At 40.2% G+C, this 21,013-nt stretch overlaps 1 protein-coding gene across 4 annotated transcripts; it reads left to right on the top strand.

Annotated features, from left to right (window-relative positions):
- Positions 1-1,185: 1,185 nt before the first annotated feature.
- On the top strand, positions 1,186-20,733 carry LOC101172391 (oocyte zinc finger protein XlCOF6.1). Of its 4 annotated transcripts, none has more exons than XM_023964566.1 (4): positions 1,186-1,476; positions 1,616-3,409; positions 3,510-3,683; positions 19,114-20,733. In XM_023964566.1, the coding sequence occupies exon 4, from the start codon at positions 19,176-19,178 to the stop codon at positions 20,496-20,498; it is 1,323 nt and encodes a 440-aa protein (XP_023820334.1). In that variant the 5' UTR covers positions 1,186-1,476; positions 1,616-3,409; positions 3,510-3,683; positions 19,114-19,175; the 3' UTR covers positions 20,499-20,733. The 4 variants fall into 4 exon arrangements, with proteins under 4 accessions (XP_023820334.1, XP_023820333.1, XP_023820330.1 ...); XM_023964565.1 differs by lacking the exon at positions 19,114-20,733 and adding an exon at positions 5,388-6,330 and having other exon boundaries at positions 1,190-1,476; XM_023964562.1 differs by lacking the exon at positions 19,114-20,733 and having other exon boundaries at positions 1,190-1,476; positions 3,510-3,914.
- The last annotated feature ends 280 nt before the right edge of the window (positions 20,734-21,013 follow it).

A 21,013-nucleotide genomic window follows, 5' to 3' on the forward strand; every position in this document is an offset into this window, starting at 1 on the left:
CCCCCCTTCCCCCCAATAGAGTCACTTTGTCCATTTATTGTAACTGAAAATACAGTGGGAAATATTTAATCAAACACAAATAAATAATCTAAAATAAATATAAACTACAAATCACACTAATAACACACTAGAATAAATGTAACTGCAGCACTAAGAACAGAAAACACTAACTAAACCTAACCTTTGTGGCCTTCCTGATGCAAGCTTGTCAATAACGTCATCATATGAAATCTGCTCCCCCCCCTGAATGATTGATACTAACAACAGCAGGTTAGTGAGTTGCTCCTGAGACATTGGTGATCTCAGGTATGATTTGATCAACTGGAGTTTTGAAAAGCTAACAGCAGCAGCAGCAGCAGCAGCAGCATGCTACCATCACAGCTTATTTAACATTATGAACTAATATACAACAATAAAACACAACAAAAACTTTGTGTTACAGCAGAGCAGACAGACACACGAATCATAACTAATGTTACAAGTTAAGGCAGAGCAAACATTTAAGAATAAATATCTTAAAAATGACGTTATTTGCAATATTTGGGCCTACTTCAGTTTTGGTCATGATAGACCAAACAAGAGATTTTTCCTCTGCAACGCTGTTGTTGTTGTAGGGCAGGTAGCATTCGAATTTAGAAAACGTGCATCTAGCTATGCGATAATACCCTTTTCTTTGTCTCTTTTCTCCTCTTCTTCTCTTTTCTTTCTAAATTGGGCACCAGCTTTGACCTTTTTTCTCCATATTTCAGATGTTTTTGCATTTAGCATAAATGTCCTGACATAGGTATCAAGTCTGTCGACTAAACCAACTGTCATCTAAGTGAAGAATTTTTTTTGTTTTTCCATTTTTTATTTGGGCATTTCACACAAAAATAACCAAAAAAGCATGTTTTTTTTATACCTTTTTTATACCCGCAGCCCCCCCCGTTCGTCAAACATTTCCAGCAGGAGCACGTGCAGCTGCACCCAGGGGCGCCAATTCGCTACATGGCGGCGCAATTTTTATTTTTATTTTTTCATCATGACTTTAACTTTAAAGACTTACAGCTACGTTTGACAGCTGTCATTGTCAACAAAGGGTAAATAACAAAGTATTGAGTTGAACTTTTGTTATTGATCAAATACTTATTTTTCACGATAATTAACAAATAAATTCTTTATAAATCAGACAATGTGATTTTGTGGATTTTTGAGTGCCCCAGTGGATTGTCAGTGCGTCCAACATGGAGCAGATGTTTGGCTCCATGAATTCACTCTGATCTAGAATTCTTTTCCAGCTGCTGGAGGAAAACATTGTAACTTTTGTGAAGAAAGAGCTGAAGAAGATCCAGAAGCTTCTGAATCAGAAGACAGATGAGGAGGAGCTGAAGGATGAAGATGAAAAGCAGAAGAGCAGCAGGGAGTCACTGATGAAGATCACAGAGAACTTCCTGAGGAAAATGAAGCAGGAGGAGCTGGCTGATCGATTGCATAGCAGTAAGAGGATTTCTCTGAAGATTTCACCTACTGGATAAATGAAGATTTAGTGATGTATCAAATGGAACAATGTGGATTCAAATCCTCATCTTTCAGGGTTTTGGAGACTTTATTTCATCTATTTGTTGTCTTATTTCAGGATCTTCTGCTGCAGTTTGTCAACATAAAGTCCAATCTGGGTTGAAGAAGAAGTTCCAGTGTTTGTTTGAGGGGATAACCAAAGCAGGAAACTCAATCCTTCCTAATGAGATCTTTACAGATCTCTACATCACAGAGGGAGGAACTGGAGAGTTGAATGAAGAACATGAGGTCAGACAGATTGAAGCAGCATCCAGGAAAGCAGACAGAGCAGAAACAAGCATCAGACAAGAAGAGCTCTTTAAACTCCCAGCTGGAAGACAAGAACCAATCAGAACTGTGATGACAAAGGGAGTGGCTGGCATTGGGAAAACAGTCTTAACACAGAAGTTCACTCTGGACTGGGCTGAAGGCAAAGCTAACCAGAACATCAACTTCATATTTCCATTCACTTTCAGAGAGCTGAATGTGCTGAAAGAGGAGAAGTTCAGCTTGGTGGAACTTGTTCATCACTTCTTCCCTGAAACCAAAGAAGCAGGAATCTGCAGCTTTGAAGACTTCCAGATCATCTTCATCTTTGATGGTCTGGATGAGGGTCGACTTCCACTGAACTTCCACAAGACTTGGACACTAAATGACCCTAGAAAGTCAACCACAGTGGGTGATCTGCTGACAAACCTCATTAGAGGGACCTTGCTCCCCTCTGCTCACCTCTGGATCACCACACGACCTGCAGCAGCCAGTCAAATTCCTCCTAGATATGTTGACATGGTGACAGAGGTCAGAGGGTTCAATAACCCTCAAAAGGATGAGCATTTCAAGAAGAGATTCAGAGATGAAGAGCAGGCCAACAGAATCATCTCCCACATCAAGAGATCCCGAAGCCTCCACATCATGTGCCACATCCCAGTTTTCTGCTGGATCACTGCTACAGTTCTGGAGGATCTGCTGAAGAGCACAGAGGGAGGAGAGCTGCCCAAGAGCCTGACTGAGATGTACATCCACTTCCTGGTGGTTCAGGCCAAAGTAAAGAAGGTCAAGTATGATGGAGGAGCTGAGACAGATCCTCACTGGAGTCCAGAGAGCAGGAAAATGATGGAGTCTGTGGCAAAACTTGCTTTTGAGCAGCTGCAGAAAGGCAACCTGATCTTCTATGAATCCGACCTGAAAGAGTGTGGCATCGATATCAGAGCAGCCTCAGTGTACTCTGGAGTGTTCACACAGATCTTTAGAGAGGAGCGAGGGCTGTACCAGGACATGGTGTTCTGCTTCATCCATCTGAGTGTTCAGGAGTTTTTGGCTGCTCTTCATGTTCATCTGACCTTCATCAACTCTGGAGTCAACCTAATGGAGAAAGAACTGAAAAAACCCAAGCTCTGTAATCTGAACCAAAGCAGTCCAGTCCAGTTTTACCAGAGTTCTGTGAAAAAGGCCTTACAGAGTCCGAACACCTGGGCTTGCTCCTCCGCTTCCTTCTGGGTCTTTCATTGCAAATCAATCAGAGTCTCCTACGAGGTCTGCTGACTCAGAAAAGAATTAGCTCACTGTCCAATCAGGAAACAGTCCAGTACATCAAGAAGAAGATCAGTCAGAATCTGTCTGCAGATAAAAGCATCAACCTGTTCCACTGCCTGAATGAACTGAATGATGATTCTCTTGTGGAGGAGATCCAACAGTCCCTGAGGTCAGGACATCTCTCCATAGATAAACTGTCTCCTGCTCAGTGGTCGGCTCTGGCCTTCATTTTACTGTCATTAGAAGATTATCTGGAAGTGTTTGACCTGAAGAAATACTCTGCTTCAGAGGAGGCTCTTCTGAGGCTTCTGCCAGTGATCAAAGCCTCCAACAAAGCTCTGTAAGAACTCTCAGGAAAATCACCTTCAGTGAACAAATGAATTTGAGTTAAAAAGTTAAAGATTCAATCAATAACTGCTTTCTTGCTTTGTTTTCTTCAGACTGAGTGGCTGTAACCTGTCAGAGAGAAGCTGTGCAGCTCTGTCCTCAGTTCTCAGCTCTCGGTCCTCCAGTCTCAGAGATTTGGACCTGAGTAACAACAAGCTGCAGGACTCGGGAGTGAAACTTCTGTCTGATGGACTAAAGAGTCCACACTGTGAACTGGAGACTCTCAGGTCAGGTTTCACTAAACTCTTGGTGCCAGGTTCTGTTTGGAGAAAAAAATTCAGATTGGTGTCAATAAAAAGTAATCAGCAGAGTACTGTTGCATAGAAGAAGAAGAAGAACTTTCCGTTTTAATTTTAAAAATATTGTAACCTTGTCTGATGGTTACAATGATCATATATTTTTCATGTTTGTCATACCAGAATAAAGCAAGCACCCAAGTCCATGCAGGTGTATATACTGTATCTGGGATAAGTTCCTGTTCACTGTGTTATTACAAAGTAAATGCATCATTCACAGAACTGCAGATTTAAACTGGACAAACATTTTAGCATAGTTCTGACCCACAGAACAGCAGTTTCTAATGAAGAGACAACAGAAAGGTTCAAATAAAACATGCATGATTATTATTTTTAGATAAACTGGATCTGATATGATTAGTAGCCACTAGGGGGCCCAACTCTAGGCTTCCCTGAAGTGGCAGTTCTGGCACAAATGACACCCTGGGCGAGCCACACCAGTGGCACCCCTAGGTCCCCCCAATTATGACCCAGAAAAGTACAATTGCTTATATTTTAATACTTTTTTTTAACTTTATTTACTTTTTTAAATGTACTTTTTTATACTTATTTACTTTATTTTTCAAATATTTAATAATTAAAAATGATTGAAAAAAATGCAACTAGAGGCATTTAAATCCTTACAGCTTATAAAAAAAACTAAAAGTAACAATAACTCTTACAAGGATAACATCACGCGTTTGCTTGAGGTTTCAAAAGACCTCCATTTAAAAAACTATACACAATTAGTGCAATTTAAAGCTTTAAGCCGATTGAGATTATTATTGCTGTAATATGTGGCTATATAAATAAAACTGAATTTAATTCATTCTCATATCATATAATTCTCATAGCTCACACTATGAACTTGGTCTTCTTCTCTTAGAAACTAAAAATGTGCCTGTCTTGCCTTATTACGGGCAAAGTCATCAATGTAATCCCCATATGTTGGACTCTCAGCATTTTACGATTATAACTGCCAAACTAGATAGCCGATCTTGAGCCATGGTTGATCGTAGGAACATTTTGATAAGCTTAAGCTTTTTTATCCTGACAGCTAACTCTTTCCAAGTTTTCATGCAGTGGATATGATCTGGGACACTGTCATGTGAGGTGATCAAAGAACTGGCATGCTTCCAAACATTAAATTGTTTGCGAAACTAATTTTCTTTTTGGAAAAAAAGTTTGCGGCAAAAACACAACAGTCTATCATTTTTTTCCGAGTACACAAACCATGTTCTTTTTACCTCTTCTCCACTAACTAAAGTTTTTTGAAGTACTATATATGGCAGGTTTTTCCATCACTGTCATTCCTGGAAGAAACAAATGTGGATGGCACCTCAATTGGTCCTCTGCAAACCAGATGTGTTTGAATCCTGTCATTCATGGAAAAGGGTGTCAGTGGGCAGTTCTTAATTCACTGAAGCCACTGTACTGGATGGGGATGTTTTTGTGTTTGTAATCCTAAAAAAGGCACATTTATTGTCAATAAATAAGTGTTTGCGGAATTTGTTGAGGCAGCACAGATAGTAATACATTTTATGAAATGATGTACACACTGTGACTGACTATGAAAATATATATCTACTTTTAATTTTATTTATACTACACTAGTAATCTAAATGATGTGCAATGCAAACCTGATGTTTCTTGCAGTTATGGATAAGATTCAAATGGGCCTCCAGCATCTGTGGAAATGTTCGGCTCTGCATCCTGAACTTCCAAAACGGGTTCTGAAGTGGTCTCCATCTCCTTCTGAGTGACTGAAATTGAGGTTGATGGCTCAGGGACATCATTTTCGTCTTACACCACAGCAACTGGTTCCAAATATTTTAGAAGTGCATTTAATGTGAAAGGAAAAATAGAACATTCTTACAAAATATTTAGACAAATATACTAAAGTAGAAGGGATTGAAACAGTATATTTTAATGCAATTTCTGACAACAAAATGGGGAACCACTAGAAAGTAATTCTAATAATATTGAGAATAAGAGACAGTGTACTGAATATATGTATTTACGAATATCTGAATAAGGTGACAGCAGATCATCATGTCATGGTATGCTATTTTGATAAAATATGAATATACAATTGTATTTATTTGGATTAGAGCACAAATTGAGTTCGGACTAAAATTTTAGGTTGACAATAGCCTTCACGAGTGAAAGAAGACGAGATCGACAGGCAGATCGGAGCGGCATCCATAGTTATGCGGTCACTGTATCGGTCTGTTGTGGTGAAGAGAGAGCTGAGCCGAAAAGCAAAGCTCTCAATTTACCGGTCGATCTTCAGTATCTTCAGTCCAATACTCACCTATGGTCATGAGCTATGGGTCATGACCGAAAGAACGAGGTCCCGAATACAAGCGGTTGAAATGAGCTTCCTCAATAGGGTGGCGGGGCGCTCCCTCAGAGATAAGGTGAGAAGCTCGGCAATCCGTGGAGAGCTCGGAGTAGAACCGCTTCTCCTCCACATTGAAAGGAGCCACAACTGGCTCCTTTCGATGTGGAGGAGAAGCAGTGGCTAAATATTTTGTAAGCGGTGGCTCGGGCATCTAGTCCGGATGCCTCCTGGACGCCTCCCTGGAGAGGTGTTTCGGGCATGCCCCACTGGGCGGAGGCCCCGGAGAAGACCCAGGTCACGCTGGAGAGACTACATCTCTCGGCTACATCTCTCGGCTGGCCTGGGAACGCCGTGGGGTCCCCCCAGAGGAGCTGGAGGAAGTGGCTGGGGTGAGGTCTGGGCATCTCTGCTCAGTCTGCTGCCCCCGCAACCCAGTTCCGGATAAGCGGAGGAAGATGGATGGATGGAATAGCCTTAGCGTACCTACTCTTCAAATATTATTGTGCATGTTTAATAAAGTTGTCTTAGGTTTACATCAATATCATACCGTTGTCCTCTTCATGTTTCTCTTGGTCTTCTTTCTTATTTTTTTCCAAATTGGGCACTGGATGGTTTTGTCCTTTTCATTTTATTGAATTCACGGAAATAAACAAGTTAACATCTTCTGACACCAAATACTGCTTAGCATCACTTCAGGTTCGGGCTAAGCCAATACTTATTATTGAATGTTTGAGAGATACGAATTGGGTTTTAAAAATACATTAAAGCTGAATGCAGTCTGTAATTTGGTGTGGAAGTAGTTAGAGCTAGGGATGATTGTTAGACTGAAAAATACTCCCAATTACCTGTGTTTGTGTGTGATTCACTCAACTACCGGTGAACGTGTGCACTGACAGCTGCTTTGCAGTAAAAACAGAACAGACCTATGACGTCTTTCTGCATTGGCCAATATCTCCATTGAGAGGGAGATACTCATTAAACTAAAGGAAAATAAGGAAGGCTTTCACAACAGCAGCATTAATCTTTCTGTAGAGAAGGATTGGCACATGGACTCAAAAAGTAAGACCAAACATGGTTTTCAATTTTTTTTTTTAAATAACATGGGAGTAAGCGGGAACAAATGTAAGTTTGTGAAACTAAAATTTAGGCCTACAAACTATCTGGCAACACCGGTTGTGACCGGTTGTGACCCAACACAAACCAATGCAACCAATTAAGAAAGAAAGAAAGAAAGAATTTACATGATGTACATGTAATATTGCTATATTACTCAATTTCTAAACAATTATTTATCAGCATAGAATAATCTTTAAAATTTTAGAATACTCTTTAAAACTTTAGAATAATCTTTTTTGGAAGACTATTTACTGTACTGATGTTTCATGTCAAAGTCAATGAATTTTCAAGGACACTCCAGGGACTCGAACCCTGTCCAGCTGAATCCATAGTACCATCTACCAGTGCCTTTTGCTTGTTTGACTGAACATGGAAGAATAAAAGGAAACCTAAGAAGTTACAAAGTGTGTGTGTGTGTGTGTGGGGGGGGGGGGGGGGGGGGCAGAAAACTAAAGAGTTTACAAAGTGTGTGTGTCTTGGGGGGGGGGCAGAGTTCATGTCCCCCCCCCCCAAAGAAAAAAACTTTTTTTTTTTTAGAATGGAATATTTACACTAGACATCAAACAAACGAATAATTTAAGAATTTACAAAGTATGTGTGTGAGGGAGGAACTCCCAATTTTTAATTCCACACAAAATAAACATTTACGGAATAAAATGAAAAACGTTATGAACCTATTAACTTAAACTACCTAACTTTTTTTAAATTGGCTTCTTAGTTTTATTTTAATTAGAAAAAAAGACACTTAAGTCTCTTCCAGAATCCCCATTAAACTAAAGTGCTACAAGAAAAGCCAAACATTGCAGACCACACATTTTGGGCGGTATTCTGTGGGAGCTGGCTGTTTTTAGATGGCTTTTAGGCTGGAAATCCGTGACTATCTGGCAACACGGGGTAGGGGCCTAGCAGGCTAGCAGGGTTAGCTTGTGGTCAGAGGGTGGTAGTGTTTTGTTCGGACATTTCTGAGGTTTTTGAGCATAAAAGACGATACGTGGTTTGCGTCCGAACTCTCACCATTTGTCAAGTGTTGTAAGTGAGTATATACGTGTTTTAAAGACAACGTGGCTGTGATAGTCAGACTAGCAGTGAAGAGGACGGCGGTGTTTGGGTGAGGTGAAGATCGGAGCAGCTGCAGTAGTAACGATGTCTTCAGAACCTCAGAAAGATGAAGTCAGAAAACAACTTTCTGCTGCTGAATGAACCATCGTCCAGTATGAGAAGGAGCTCTGTTGTCAGCGCAGACTGCTGGATATCATGTGGAAACCACAGCTTCAGCTGCACGCAATAGGTATGTGTTCACTTCAACCTCGGAGATAAAGCCTTCATCCTCCAGAACTATCTGATCCAAGTGAAACAGTGGCGCCACTAGGGGTTGGCCACGGCCCCCCCTGGCCGACACCTGGTTCCCCCACCAGCCACTGTAAACTGTGGTAGCATCAGTTGCGCATTCCATCCTAAATACACAGCCAGCAGGCGGGCCAGTCGCTCTGATGATCACCTACATTCTAGCTCTGAAGATGCTAGAATGTTTTGACATAACCTTTATTGTAGTAAAATCAGGTCATTATTAGTCAGAACAGAAAGTTTTAATAATAATAATAATACATTTTATTTAAAAGCGCCTTTCAAAAGGTCACCGTACAAAGTTACAGGTAAAACCCAATAAAATCACAACATGTTAAAGACTATAGATAAATTGGATTCATCAGCTGACAGAAGATGAGAAATTGTGTTCCGGAAATGCGAGCTTTAAACAGATAGGTTTTGAGACTGGATTTAAAGATCAAAAAGGAGTCAGTGTACGGAGATCTGTGTCAGTAACTACAGCATCTTCAGAGCTATTGAGGATTTTTGACCGAATGTTATTCATTTTTCAATATGAAAAATTCCTAAAAATAAACAAAGTGAATTTATGACAATCTTTGTTGTAGTAGGACAAAAAGGTCATGATTAGTCAGTACAGGATGTTTGGTGACATTAGCTTTAGTATCTTCAGAGCTATTGTGCACATATGTTATGATTTCTATCTCTATTAAATTTTAAAAAGTATATGCAATACAATAAAATAGAGATTGGCTTTCTCACAAAATATGTAATGTAGCATGAATATGCTGAGGAGTCTTCATTATCAGTTCATATAAATATAGACATTTATTCGCTTTTTAAAAGTTTATTGATTTTTACAGAATGGTGTTTCACAGAGTTTGCACTTTGTTGACGGTCCCTTGGCAGCCGGTGTAGGTACAATAACCGTTCGGCCTGGAACTACCGTTCAGAGTCCTATTGACTGAAGGAAACGTCACACTATGGTAGCCCCACTTGGACAAACTACGTAGAGTGGAGATCTGCTCGGGCTCTACATATTTTAATTTCACGTTCTCTTTTGTAACCTAAAGTTATTTTCCTTCATAAATTGTGTCTGACAATATTCTTTGTAATTTTTATAAAAAGATTTTGCCACAGTCCGCTTGTTATTCCAGTTTAAGTTCAGCCATTATGGCTGAAAATGTTGTTAGCACGGCTAAATGTTGTGCTTCCGGGTCCGATCTGCCAATAATAAAGCACTGGGCGCAGGGATTATAAAAACTATAAGCAAACATGCATTCAATAATAATCATAACAATAATAAAAGCACGTTTAGAAGACAATGTAGCTCTATTACGGAGCTCTGTTTGTTTACAACAGACGTCATAATATTTTCGTCTATGGTGGTATCGTACTTTGTCCAGACCAATCACTATCTGACACGTCATCGGGCCAACGGACAGCCAATCACATAATGTGACGTCAGCATTAGTCCCAGGACCCCGAAGGACCCCGAACGGATGTTCCAGGCCGAACGGTTATTGTACCTACACCGGCTCGCTGCATGTCTCCATTCACAGCTTGAAGAGAACAATTCTGATTAAAAGGCAAAAAAGCTATCTTTTTTTCTTTTGAAATGCATTTTTAGTTCACTCTCTGTGTTAATACAAAAGGATTGAGATACTTTCTGACACATTTGAACGTTTATCAGAAGAGTTATTGAGGGCGGAAGTTTGAATCTGTGAAGATCTTTCTAACGAACTTCAGCTGCTCTATTCCCATTTTCCTCCGTGAAGCTGATAGCCTTCAGTTTAAACTCTGCTTTACAGTATAATCGTGTCTCTTTGCATTTCCAGGGTTTCCAAAATGAAATTGTTCTGCATTATGCACATATTTGTACAATGGGGGGAGTTCTGTCACATCCTCACCTCTCTCCGTACCGTTCTCATGTTGTTCTCTTTTAGGTCCTCTTTACAATAGTCACACAACAACACGTAAGGGCCGCTCTGTACATTTTGGAGAAAATGTAAAACTTTTATGTTAGACATATGGTTTTGAAAGTACGGTATATAAAAAATATCATAATAGACAGAGAGCCGCCTGTTAGCCACCCCCTGCTCTGAAAAATGAAAGTCCCGCCCCGCTGCCTTGCCGGATTTGACCAGCAAATTTCAGCCAATCAGATCAACCAGAAAGTTTTCCGGCACCAAGCGACAAACACACCCCTGAACACCGCCCCCCAAGTGACAAAAACGCCCCCTTAACACTGAGCACAAATCCAGGCAAGCATGCAAAAGGGAAGTGACTGCGCAAGATCACCTCTCAGTTAGGATTGTAAGCGTGCAATTGTAAAATGGGGGGTCGCTCGGTTAGAATTGCGATTGTAAGGGTCGCTCACTCAGTTCCTGAATACACTGCTCAGTTTTTACGCTCTTTCACTTTATGGCAGCGATAAAACGCCATCATGGCATTAGTGTTGTCTGTGTTTTGTGGTACCGTTATCTCCAAATCAACACTTTTTTTTAAATTGAACTCTTTGTTTTCTGCTGTAAGTCCAGCGGGTTTATTCTACATCTCTGTCTGGATCCTAGGGATTGTCACAAATGCGGCTTCTTCGTCAGCCGAATGCTGTGCTTGTGTACCTTGTGTGCAGAGAGTACAGGGAAAAAAAAGTTTACCATAAAGAGGACTAATAAACATGACTAAAGTGGCACAAGCATTTCTCAAGACTATTTCTCAAAAAGACCATGACTTTACTGGGCTCCAGACTAACTTTTTTCACTAGGAGCACAGTGGCCCCCAACTGAAAATTTTAGGGGCACAACCAGAAAATTTAGGGGTGCATGCCGTAAATCAACATGCTAACCAAATTCACTAATTTTCACTGTATTACTAATACATACTTTAATAAAAGATGCAGAAATTACAATGTGCTGTTCCAAATTCAGTGTCACATTTTATGATGCACTTTTGAAGATGCAACAAGAAGGTAAACTGACAGCACCATCGCTGTCATGACAGTACAAATGGTAAACAAAATACCATACATTTAGAATAAAAACAAGTGCTTAGTAACAAAGTGATTACAGTAGTAACCTTTCGGTCATTTCACAGTTACAAACAATACTTAAATGTATGTAAACATTAGGGGCACTGGCCAATAACATTCCACTAGAACATGTAGGTCTAAACAACTTGAGCCTTTACTCACTCCCCCTTCGAGCAGAACTTCCTGTGTTCTTCTAGGAGGTTCAGAAGGCCAGCCCTTGTAATTTGGCCTCCTAGACCTTTTATACTGACTGAATCATGTTTGCACAGCTTCCTTGGTATCAACTCTTGTTTTATTCAGTCTTCTATATCTGCCGTTTTCACAGTTAAACATCCTTATTAACAAGGTTCAGTTAACACTGTTGAGTTTTAACTATTAAACACAAAAGAAGACTCCAATTCTAATTCACACAAAAGTTGCTCTCACGTGCACATTCCTTGTCCAATCTTACTAAAATTCGGTAGAGGTGATGAGGGTTCCATTCTGAACCCATGGATATGACAATCTTGGACGAGCTCCATAGCGCCACCTAGATATTGAAAAATACATTTTATGTCACATTTTGACCTATCTTTTCTCTGTGCTTTGTCCGACGTTCATAAATTTACAACAAGAGATACTCATAAGGGTCTTCTCTCATCATTTAAAGTTTCATGGGTGTACACCTGACGGTGCCTGCGCATGCCACCGCCAAACAGGAAGTGGTCGATTGTGTTGCAGTCAGATAATTAAAAATTCATAATAAATCAGCTGTTTGTATCACCAGGCTGAGATTTCAGAATGAGATGCCTCTTAGGCTACGTTCACACTGCAGGGCTTAATGCTCAATTCGGATTTTTTGAAAAAATCCGAATTGTTTGCTAGACCGTTCACATTTCCAAGTAAATCCGAACTTTTGTGATCTCCAGTGTGACCGTGACACGACCCAAACGAGACCCGCATGCGCAGAAGCCAGAAGAATACTCAACGGTGAACGACGTCACTTGTTTGCGGAGCAGATGTCAACAACAGTGTTGTCAAAAGCGGAACTCTTTTTGTAATATTAAATTTATTTTCACGAAGGAGCAGCACAATTACAATCTTCTCATTTTAAGAAGGCATTGGAGTCGGGATCGTCTGTACCCACTGTAGTGGAAGAGGAATGTGTATGTGTTGGGCCCGCGCGCCCCGTGTGTGTGTGCAAGCGCGTGCCGCGATAGAGAATAGGGGGGGGCAGTGTGGGCGCGCATTCATGTTGTGTGTTACGGAGGACGGTAATAAAAGAAGGTTTCCCCCAAAATAAATGCTATGGACTCTTTATCAACCCGTTCTGGAGAATCTAAGGATCAGAACAGGGAGGAGGAGGAGGATCGCCTCGGGTCCCCTGCGCTTCTGAGCACGGTGACGGTCGGAAGGGGAGAAAGAAAAAAAAGTTATAGCTGTAAAGGTTACAGCTATAACGCTCTGCCATTTATCTGGAAAATTTTTCAAAAACCGCCCAGTTGCAATAAGAGCCCTGGAGTTCGGCCTGAAAAGAGCGATCAGCCCAAATATTAATCCAATCGGGGATCTCACTTCCCTTCCACTGACTGATCTCAGCAGCATCGTCCACCATGGTTGATGTTTACGTTCTCGTTCCTGCCTACTTTAACGCAAAATGATGACGTTTGTTGCGTGTCGATGACGTACGGTTCGGAATCAAGTCGCCTGGCCGGTCAGACGGCGGTCGCAATTGAAAAGAACGGCTACAATTCGGATTCAGGACGGCAAACCCACGGGGCCTGGGTCGCAATTGAAAAGATCGGATCTGTGTCATTCAGACTGTCGTGAAAAGATCGGAATCGGGCCACTTAGGTGCAAAAAATTCGGAATTGGGTCGTTTCAGCCTGCAGTGTGAACGTAGCCTTACATATCTCCAACTTAGATATACAGCACTCGCATGGGTGCACAAAAACGGCTCAATAGAGCCACCTACAATGTTTGTTTTTGCGAGCCCCGCCATGTTCTTTAACATACAAGCTTGATTTTTACAGGACATGTTCATCAGATGAAAACCTACAAAAAAGTCTCTTGGGACCAAGCTGTCAGATGCACAGGAAGTCTGCTATATTGATGTCAATATGTCATTTTTGCTGTATTTTGGTCATTTGCAGGCATCGTTCTAGAACGAACTCCTCCTACAGATTTGTGAATAATGACTCCAAACTTTGGTTTTGTAAACTAGACACATGTCCGATGGTAAATTGCGAAGCTTTTAAGTTTTTATGGTTGTTTGTGACCGTGGCGGCACGTAAAAATTGGAGGTCGTTTCGAAAACATGCCATGAAAAGACAAATGGCCATTACTCAGCCATGCATAATCTTATCTGATCCAAAATTGATGTGCATGATTATAGTCTGACTTAAACACATCAGCAGTGGAAGAATCCGGAACAGATGTAGCTCCACCTGTTGGCAACAGGAAATGACATGTTTGACTTGGAGCATCACTGCTCCAAGTAGGATGAGCCGACACACCTCAAAATGGCGTCCACCTGTTGAAAAACCATTGAAGTTTACTCTGATAAAAACGATATCTTTCAATGCGGGGGTGTGGTTGTGACATAGCAGCAAAGTTGGGCATCTCGCCATGCACACAAAAGTTGCTCTCACGTGCACATTCCTTGTCCAATCTCACTGAAATTCAATGGATATGATAAAGCTTCCATTCTGAACCCATGGATATGACAACTTTGGACGAGCTCTATAGCGCCACCTAGTTATTGCATGGGGCACATTCTGCCCTGTATTTTCTCTGTGCTTCGTCCGATGTGCATGAACTTAAAACTGGAGATACTCAGATATGGAAGCAATTCTGTAGCATTAATAAAAAGCAAAGTCAAAACCAGAAATGCTTTTTCATTTTCAAAATGAAGCTGCATTTTTTGACTCAAAAATAAAATGAAAAAGTAATCCATCAAAATGCTTTTTCTTTTCCTTCCTCAACACAGCTTATTCTGTCACTTAATTAAAATGATAATGAAAATGGTATTTGACATTTCATTTTCAAGACGTTCTCTGGTAAATGTGTAGCATAATTCATTTAGAAATGTCTAATTTTACATTTAAAATGGATTAATAGAAATGCTTTTTAATTTTCAAAATGAAGCTGCATCAAATGACTCAAAATTAAAAAGAAAAAGCAATACTTCAAAATGCTTTTTCATTTCCTTCCTCAACACCGCTTATTCTGTCACTTAATTAAAATGACAAAGAAAATGGTATTTGACATTTCATTTTAAAAAAGGTCCACGGTAAATGTGTAGCAAAATTCATTTAGAAATGTCTAATTTGACAATTAAAACGGATTAACATAAATGCTTTTTAATTTTCAAAATGAAGCTGCATTAAATGACTCAAAATTCAAATGAAAAAGCAATATTTCAAAATGCTTTTTCATTTTATACTTAAAACCGCTTATTCTGTGTCATAATTAAAACGAAAATGCAAAGAGGGGATTGCATTTGCATTTTAACATCCACCCTGGGAAACTTGTAGCAATATTCATTTCTTAAAAGCATTAGCAGAGGGGAGGCGGGGCGATGACGTCACTGCTTTCTCCGTGTGTCCGGCCGCTGTCGCTGAGAGACCTGGTGTGTCTGTGTTCGCATTGAGATCACCTAAAACCGGGTCCTGTTCACAAACCGCTGGACCTGGACTGCTCAAACCTGGATTCCTGGATCTTAATGCGAGAAATGCAGCAGAATGTTCCTTTATCTCCCTCGCGAATCAGAAGCTGTGAATCGCAAACCAACTTCTTCAGCGTCGTCTGACCGCACGGATTTAAAAACATATGATCGAGCAAAGCAGGCCCTTAATAATAATCATGACAGTAATAAAAGCACATTATGAAGATAGTCTCCTGCAGCTTCGCGCTGAGTGAGTGTTTTTGGTCCAACCAGCAACGTTTAGCATCGAGAAATCTGCTATCTGTTGATGGAGCTCCTGCTGTCATCAAACAGCAAATTCAGCGCGAAGCTGCAAATAAATGTGTAAATATGTGGGAATAACATCAGTGTTTATTTTGTTCTGGACACCACTGGAAACACAAATTCATATGATGGTTTCTCAGATCGCAGCAGCATTTCCGCCTTCAGCGATCATCGGGAGCTTCGCGCTCCGCTGTGCGAAGGCAGCTGGCGGTCCGAAGAACAAAAGCTTGTCCGCGCTGCGTCAGGAGGAGGACCGCAGAAGAAGGACATGCTGTTATGTAGTCCTGAGAAGCTGTGTAAACTCATCAGAAGTTCACAACCAACTCAAAGCCGTCTTCTCTGCCGCTAACACAGTCTGCTCCTGGTGCGTGTGTGTGTGTCAGCGGCCGTACACACGGCGAAAGCAGTGACGTCATCGCCCCGCCTCCCTTCTGCTAATGCTTTTAAGAAATGAATATTGCTACAAGTTTCCCAGGGTGGATGTTAAAATGCAAATGCAATCCCCTCTTTGCATTTTCGTTTTAATTATGACACAGAATAAGCGGTTTTAAGTATAAAATGAAAAAGCATTTTGAAATATTGCTTTTTCATTTGAATTTTGAGTCATTTGATGCAGCTACATTTTGAAAATTAAAAAGCATTTCTGTTAATCCATTTTAATTGTCAAATTAGACATTTCTAAATGAATTTTGCTACACATTTACCGTGGACCTTTTTTAAAATGAAATGTCAAATACCATTTTCTTTATCATTTTAATTAAGTGACAGAAAAAGCTGGGTTGAAGTATAAAATGATAAAGCACTTTGGTACATTGCTTTTTCTTTTAAATTTTGAGTAAAAAAATGCAGCTTCATTTTGAAAATTAAAAAGCATTTCTATTAATCTATTTTAAACGTCAAATTAAACATTTCTAAATCAATTATGCTACACATTTACCAGAGAACGTCTTGAAAATGAAATGTCAAATACCATTTTAATTTTAATTTTAATTAAGTGACAGAATAAGCTGTGTTGAGGAAGGAAAAGAAAAAGCATTTTGGTGGATTGCTTTTTCATTTTATTTTTGAGTCAAAAAATGCAGCTTCATTTTGAAAATGAAAAAGCATTTCTGGTTTTGACTTTGCTTTTTATTAATGCTACAGAATCGCTTCCATACTCAGAAGGGTCTTCTCTCATCATTTAAAGTTTCATGGCTGTACATCTGACGGTGCCTTCGTACGCCACCGCCAAACAGGAAGTGGTCGATTGTGTTGCAGTCATAGAAAAAAGCTTCATATCAGTCAGCCGTTTGTCTCAGGAAGCTGAGATTTGATAATTAGATGTGTCTTACAAAGCTCTACGTTTGAAAAGCAGCACTATACGTATGAGAAACATTTAACCACCTTAATCACCCTATTGTGCTGAAAGCAACGTTTTGGACATTTTGACTCAAACAAATATTTTTATCATAGCTTCTGTTTAGGTTATCAGCACCAAAATAAAAAATATATACATATATAAAATGAACTGGTCAACTCCAGGATTTTTTTTAATCTTACATCCTCCAGCCTCTCCTCAGTCTCCCCTGCTGCAGGAGTGGAGTCCCCCCCCCCCCCCCCCCCCCCCAGCTGTGTGCTCACATGTAAATTAGCCAGGAGTGGCAGACAAGAATGACAACAGTTAGAAAGCCTAGTTCAACACTGAAAGACAGCCTTTTCCTTTGTTTTGTTTGGCTTTTATAGATCTTTAGCACTAATCATTGCTTTTTTAGTCATCCAAAAATACAATTAACTTTATATTTTATCTTTTTTTTTTTTTTTTACAAACGACACATATGAATGTGCTCCAAAACAAAACCCAGCCTCAGTACACTCCTACAGATGTAACATCAGACAGTAAATGTCTCTTTTATGCTTTTTTAATCAATGCTGCAACTTCTTTTCCTTTCTATACATCCAAAGAAATTAAACTACGACAACAAACACAACATATAGCAAATGTCTCTAAGATGATTGTGTATATACAATATGTACCACCTTTAAACACCAAAGAAATAACAAATCTTTCTAATAAAAAAATGGAACACAAAATGTAAAACCCAAATTAGAAATTGCAATTTTAAAAAGATAATTATTTCAGCAGCTTTTTAAAAACAAATCAGCAATTTAACTTTTCTGTGGGTGAAACAAAGAAGTACAGAACAATGTAGCCACTTCTCCAAAGTCTCTGTCACCTTCAGTTTTAAACAAAGTCTCTGTACTCAGAGTCCTGTTAAAAGTGCACAATTGTAAAAAGGTCTTTTGTATAGACAACTGTTTTGTTGCTTAGAGCTTTAAATATAAAAACAATGTTTTTAATCACTTAGACACAAATGAAGAACCATATCAACTGGATTAGTAACAGGGTGGCATGTTTAGGCTTACTTAGGTTAAAAACTTACATCACAAGACAACATGAAGCTGTTCATCACATTTTTGACCTAAACATGTAAACATATGCTTGGCTCTGCAGTTAGGAAACGGTTTTTGGGAATCTCTTCATTCCAGGAGCCAGCTTGGCTATAGGAACATCGCCACAGCACCCACCCAGACTGGGACAGCAACGGGGTCCACTTCACAGCCGGGAGGCTGCAAAGTTAAACCCCAGCTGTCCCAGCAAGGGCGACAACTGCAGCAACAACCACCGACCAAGCCGGCAAGCCCTGGCAGAAAAGATCCCCACAAGAAACACTGGTTCGGGCAGGCTGTTCCATAAAAAATATATAGTTTTGTCATTGCCTTGCAGCTCGCAGCTCAAGTGGTTTAGTTTTCCAGTAATATCAGTCAAAAATGCAAGTTCAGATTCACCAAATTCATATTCACCATATTCAACAGACATCTTCTCCAATAGCACCTTGAAAATTCTGCGCTATTTTGCTTGGCAGCTGAGGTTGTTTATGGTTTTCACAACAGGAGTCATTATATGTCCAGAGCCAATCACTTCTGCACATAAGGCCTGCTTTTGAATGAAGCAGCAGTAATGCAGACATTTTGGAAAGTCTGGGTCAGCTTTACAGTGAGTGATGAAACCTGTTTGTCTATTGATCATAGCAGGAGCCCCGTCTGCAGTCACTGCTACCAGCTTTACTAATGGTACCTTTTTCTGAACAAAAACTCCTTCACCGTGTTATACATTTCAACTCCTCTTGTAGTTGTCTGTTAGGGCAGTTGTGTCAAGAGTTCTTCTCTTGTGGAAACCAAAAGCTATGTACTGCTGCTGTCCACAGACTCATCACACTGGACATTAAACCACCTGCACTTCCCGGTCCACCTGATCGGCCAAATTATCAGACATAGCTGAAACTTGTCTAGACATTGTAGTGAAAATTAGATCAGTTCCATGTTTCTCCTCCTTAGGTACAGTGTTAGTAATTATCATCATTGCTTGATTGACACCTTCTTAATCTGAAAATGCCTTCTTCTTGATGAGAAAACGAGCAGGTCTAATCAAGGCTTCGGTTGAAGATTTTTTTTTTCATGCTATATGCAAAAGTGTCTGTCCTTAAACAGTTGGACAGGTGTGCCTAATAAAGGGGCCAGTGTTTGTATTTCTACTGTCTTCTGTCCTCTCAGTGTCCTACTTTTTCTTGTGTCCCTGCAGTCCTCCCCCAGCATTATGTGACCGAAGAAGAAAATCTCTGCAACCAGCAAAGGAACTCAAGAATGGAACAGGAGGAACCACAGATTAAGGAGGAACTGGGGGAACCAGAAGATCCACAGATTAAGGAGGAACAGGAGGAACCAGAAATTCCACAGATTAAGGAGGAAGAGGGGGAACGAGAAGCTCCACAGTTTAAAGAGGAACAGGAGGAACCAGAGGCTCCACAGTTTAAAGAGGAACAGGAGGAACCAGAGGCTCCACAGTTTAAAGAGGAACAGGAGGAACCAGAAGCTCCACAGTTTAAAGAGGAACAGGATAAACCAGAACATCCACAGATTAAAGAGGAGCAAGAAAAGTTCTTCATCTGTCAGGATGAAGAGCAGTTTGATATGAAGCAGGAGACTGATACCGTTATGAAGATTCCTACTTATGAGGAAAATGAGTACAGTGAAGCAGATCTAAACAATCAGCAGAGCTTTAATGTAATTTATAGTCAGGATCAAGAAGGATCCCAGCAGGAAGAATCATCAACTACAGATGAAGAGACCCACTCTCAAAACAGAGATCAGAGTAAGAGAGGAAACACAAGTCATGTCCAAAATGTGGACAGCTCTCACATTTCACAGTGTCAATTTGACACTAATGTTCTGATTGCTCAAAAAGTTTCCGTCTGCAAGAGAAATAAGTCTGATAAACGACCTCATGTCTGTGAAGAATGCGGTAAAAGTTTTAGTTATTGGTCTAAGTTCAGACTTCACATGAGAAGCCACACAGGCGAAAAGCCGTTTTCTTGTCAAGAATGTGAAACAAGTTTTAAGACTAAATCAAGTCTTAAAGTACACATGAAAACTCATACAGGAGAGAAGCCTTTTTCTTGCAAAGAATGTGATAAATGTTTTTGTGAAAAATCTCATCTCAAAAGACACATGAGAATTCATACAGGAGAGAAGCCTTTTTCTTGTCAAGAATGTGACACAAGATTTAGTCGAATATCTAGTCTCAAAACGCACATTATAATTCATACAGGAGAAAAGCCATTTTCTTGTAAAGAATGCAATAAAAGTTTTCGTGAAAAGTCTCATCTCAAAAGACACATGAGAACTCACACGGGAGAGAAGCCTTTTTGTTGTCAAGAATGTGACACAAGTTTTAGTCTTAAATCTCATCTTGAAACACACATGAGAACTCACACAGGAGAGAAGCCTTTTTCTTGTCAAGCATGTGATAAAAGTTTTAGTCAAATATCTCATCTAAAAAGACACTTGAGGACGCATACAGGAGAGAAGCCCTTTTCTTGTCAAGAATGTGATGCAAGTTTTAGTCAAATATCTCACCTTAAAAGACACATGACGACTCACACCGGGGAGAAACCTTTTACTTCTTAGAAATCAAATTGAAACATGCGTTTTTAAAACTCTGAGCTTCCGTCTAGACTTTGGTCCTTCCAGAAGCAACTGATCTGAGAGACCGGGGTGGAGAATAAGGAGAGAAAAGCTTAGAGAGGTATAACGGGGCAGCACCATGGAAAGAAATAAAAATATATTATAATGAAGCTAAAATGCACAGGCACTAGGGTTGGGCGATGTCCCTTAAATTGGCCGTTGACGATGTTTGCTGTCAACCATCGGGATGGACGATGACATCGTCGGGGGGGGGGGTATTTTTACATTTTTCGTTCTTATATAGCTGCTATTCGTTTTTTTGCTTTTTTCATTTTATTTCCCAATCCGCGATGATCCAGTATAAACTGAGGGAAGTGACTTTAACAAAAAAAGTAACAAACAAAATAGAAGAGAAGTAGTCCGCTCCCGCACTTCCGGGGGAGTGCAGACTTACAGCTTTGTGTTTGATGGGAAGGGGGGGGTACATGAGCGATATGTGTGGGAGATTTAAGACTGCG

This window comes from Oryzias latipes, chromosome 2, assembly GCF_002234675.1.
Source record: "Oryzias latipes chromosome 2, ASM223467v1".
In the NCBI taxonomy this organism is placed as follows: Eukaryota; Metazoa; Chordata; class Actinopteri; order Beloniformes; family Adrianichthyidae; genus Oryzias; species Oryzias latipes.

What these genes read in the sequence shown, in the direction of transcription:
- LOC101172391 (XM_023964565.1), top strand. Translation starts at nt 1,410, where the DNA reads ATGAAGATCACAGAGAACTTCCTGAGGAAAATGAAGCAGGAGGAGCTG. An exon ending in GGCTGATCGATTGCATAGCA is followed by an intron (nt 1,477 to 1,615) that starts GTAAGAGGATTT and finishes GTCTTATTTCAG; the next exon opens with GATCTTCTGCTGCAGTTTGT.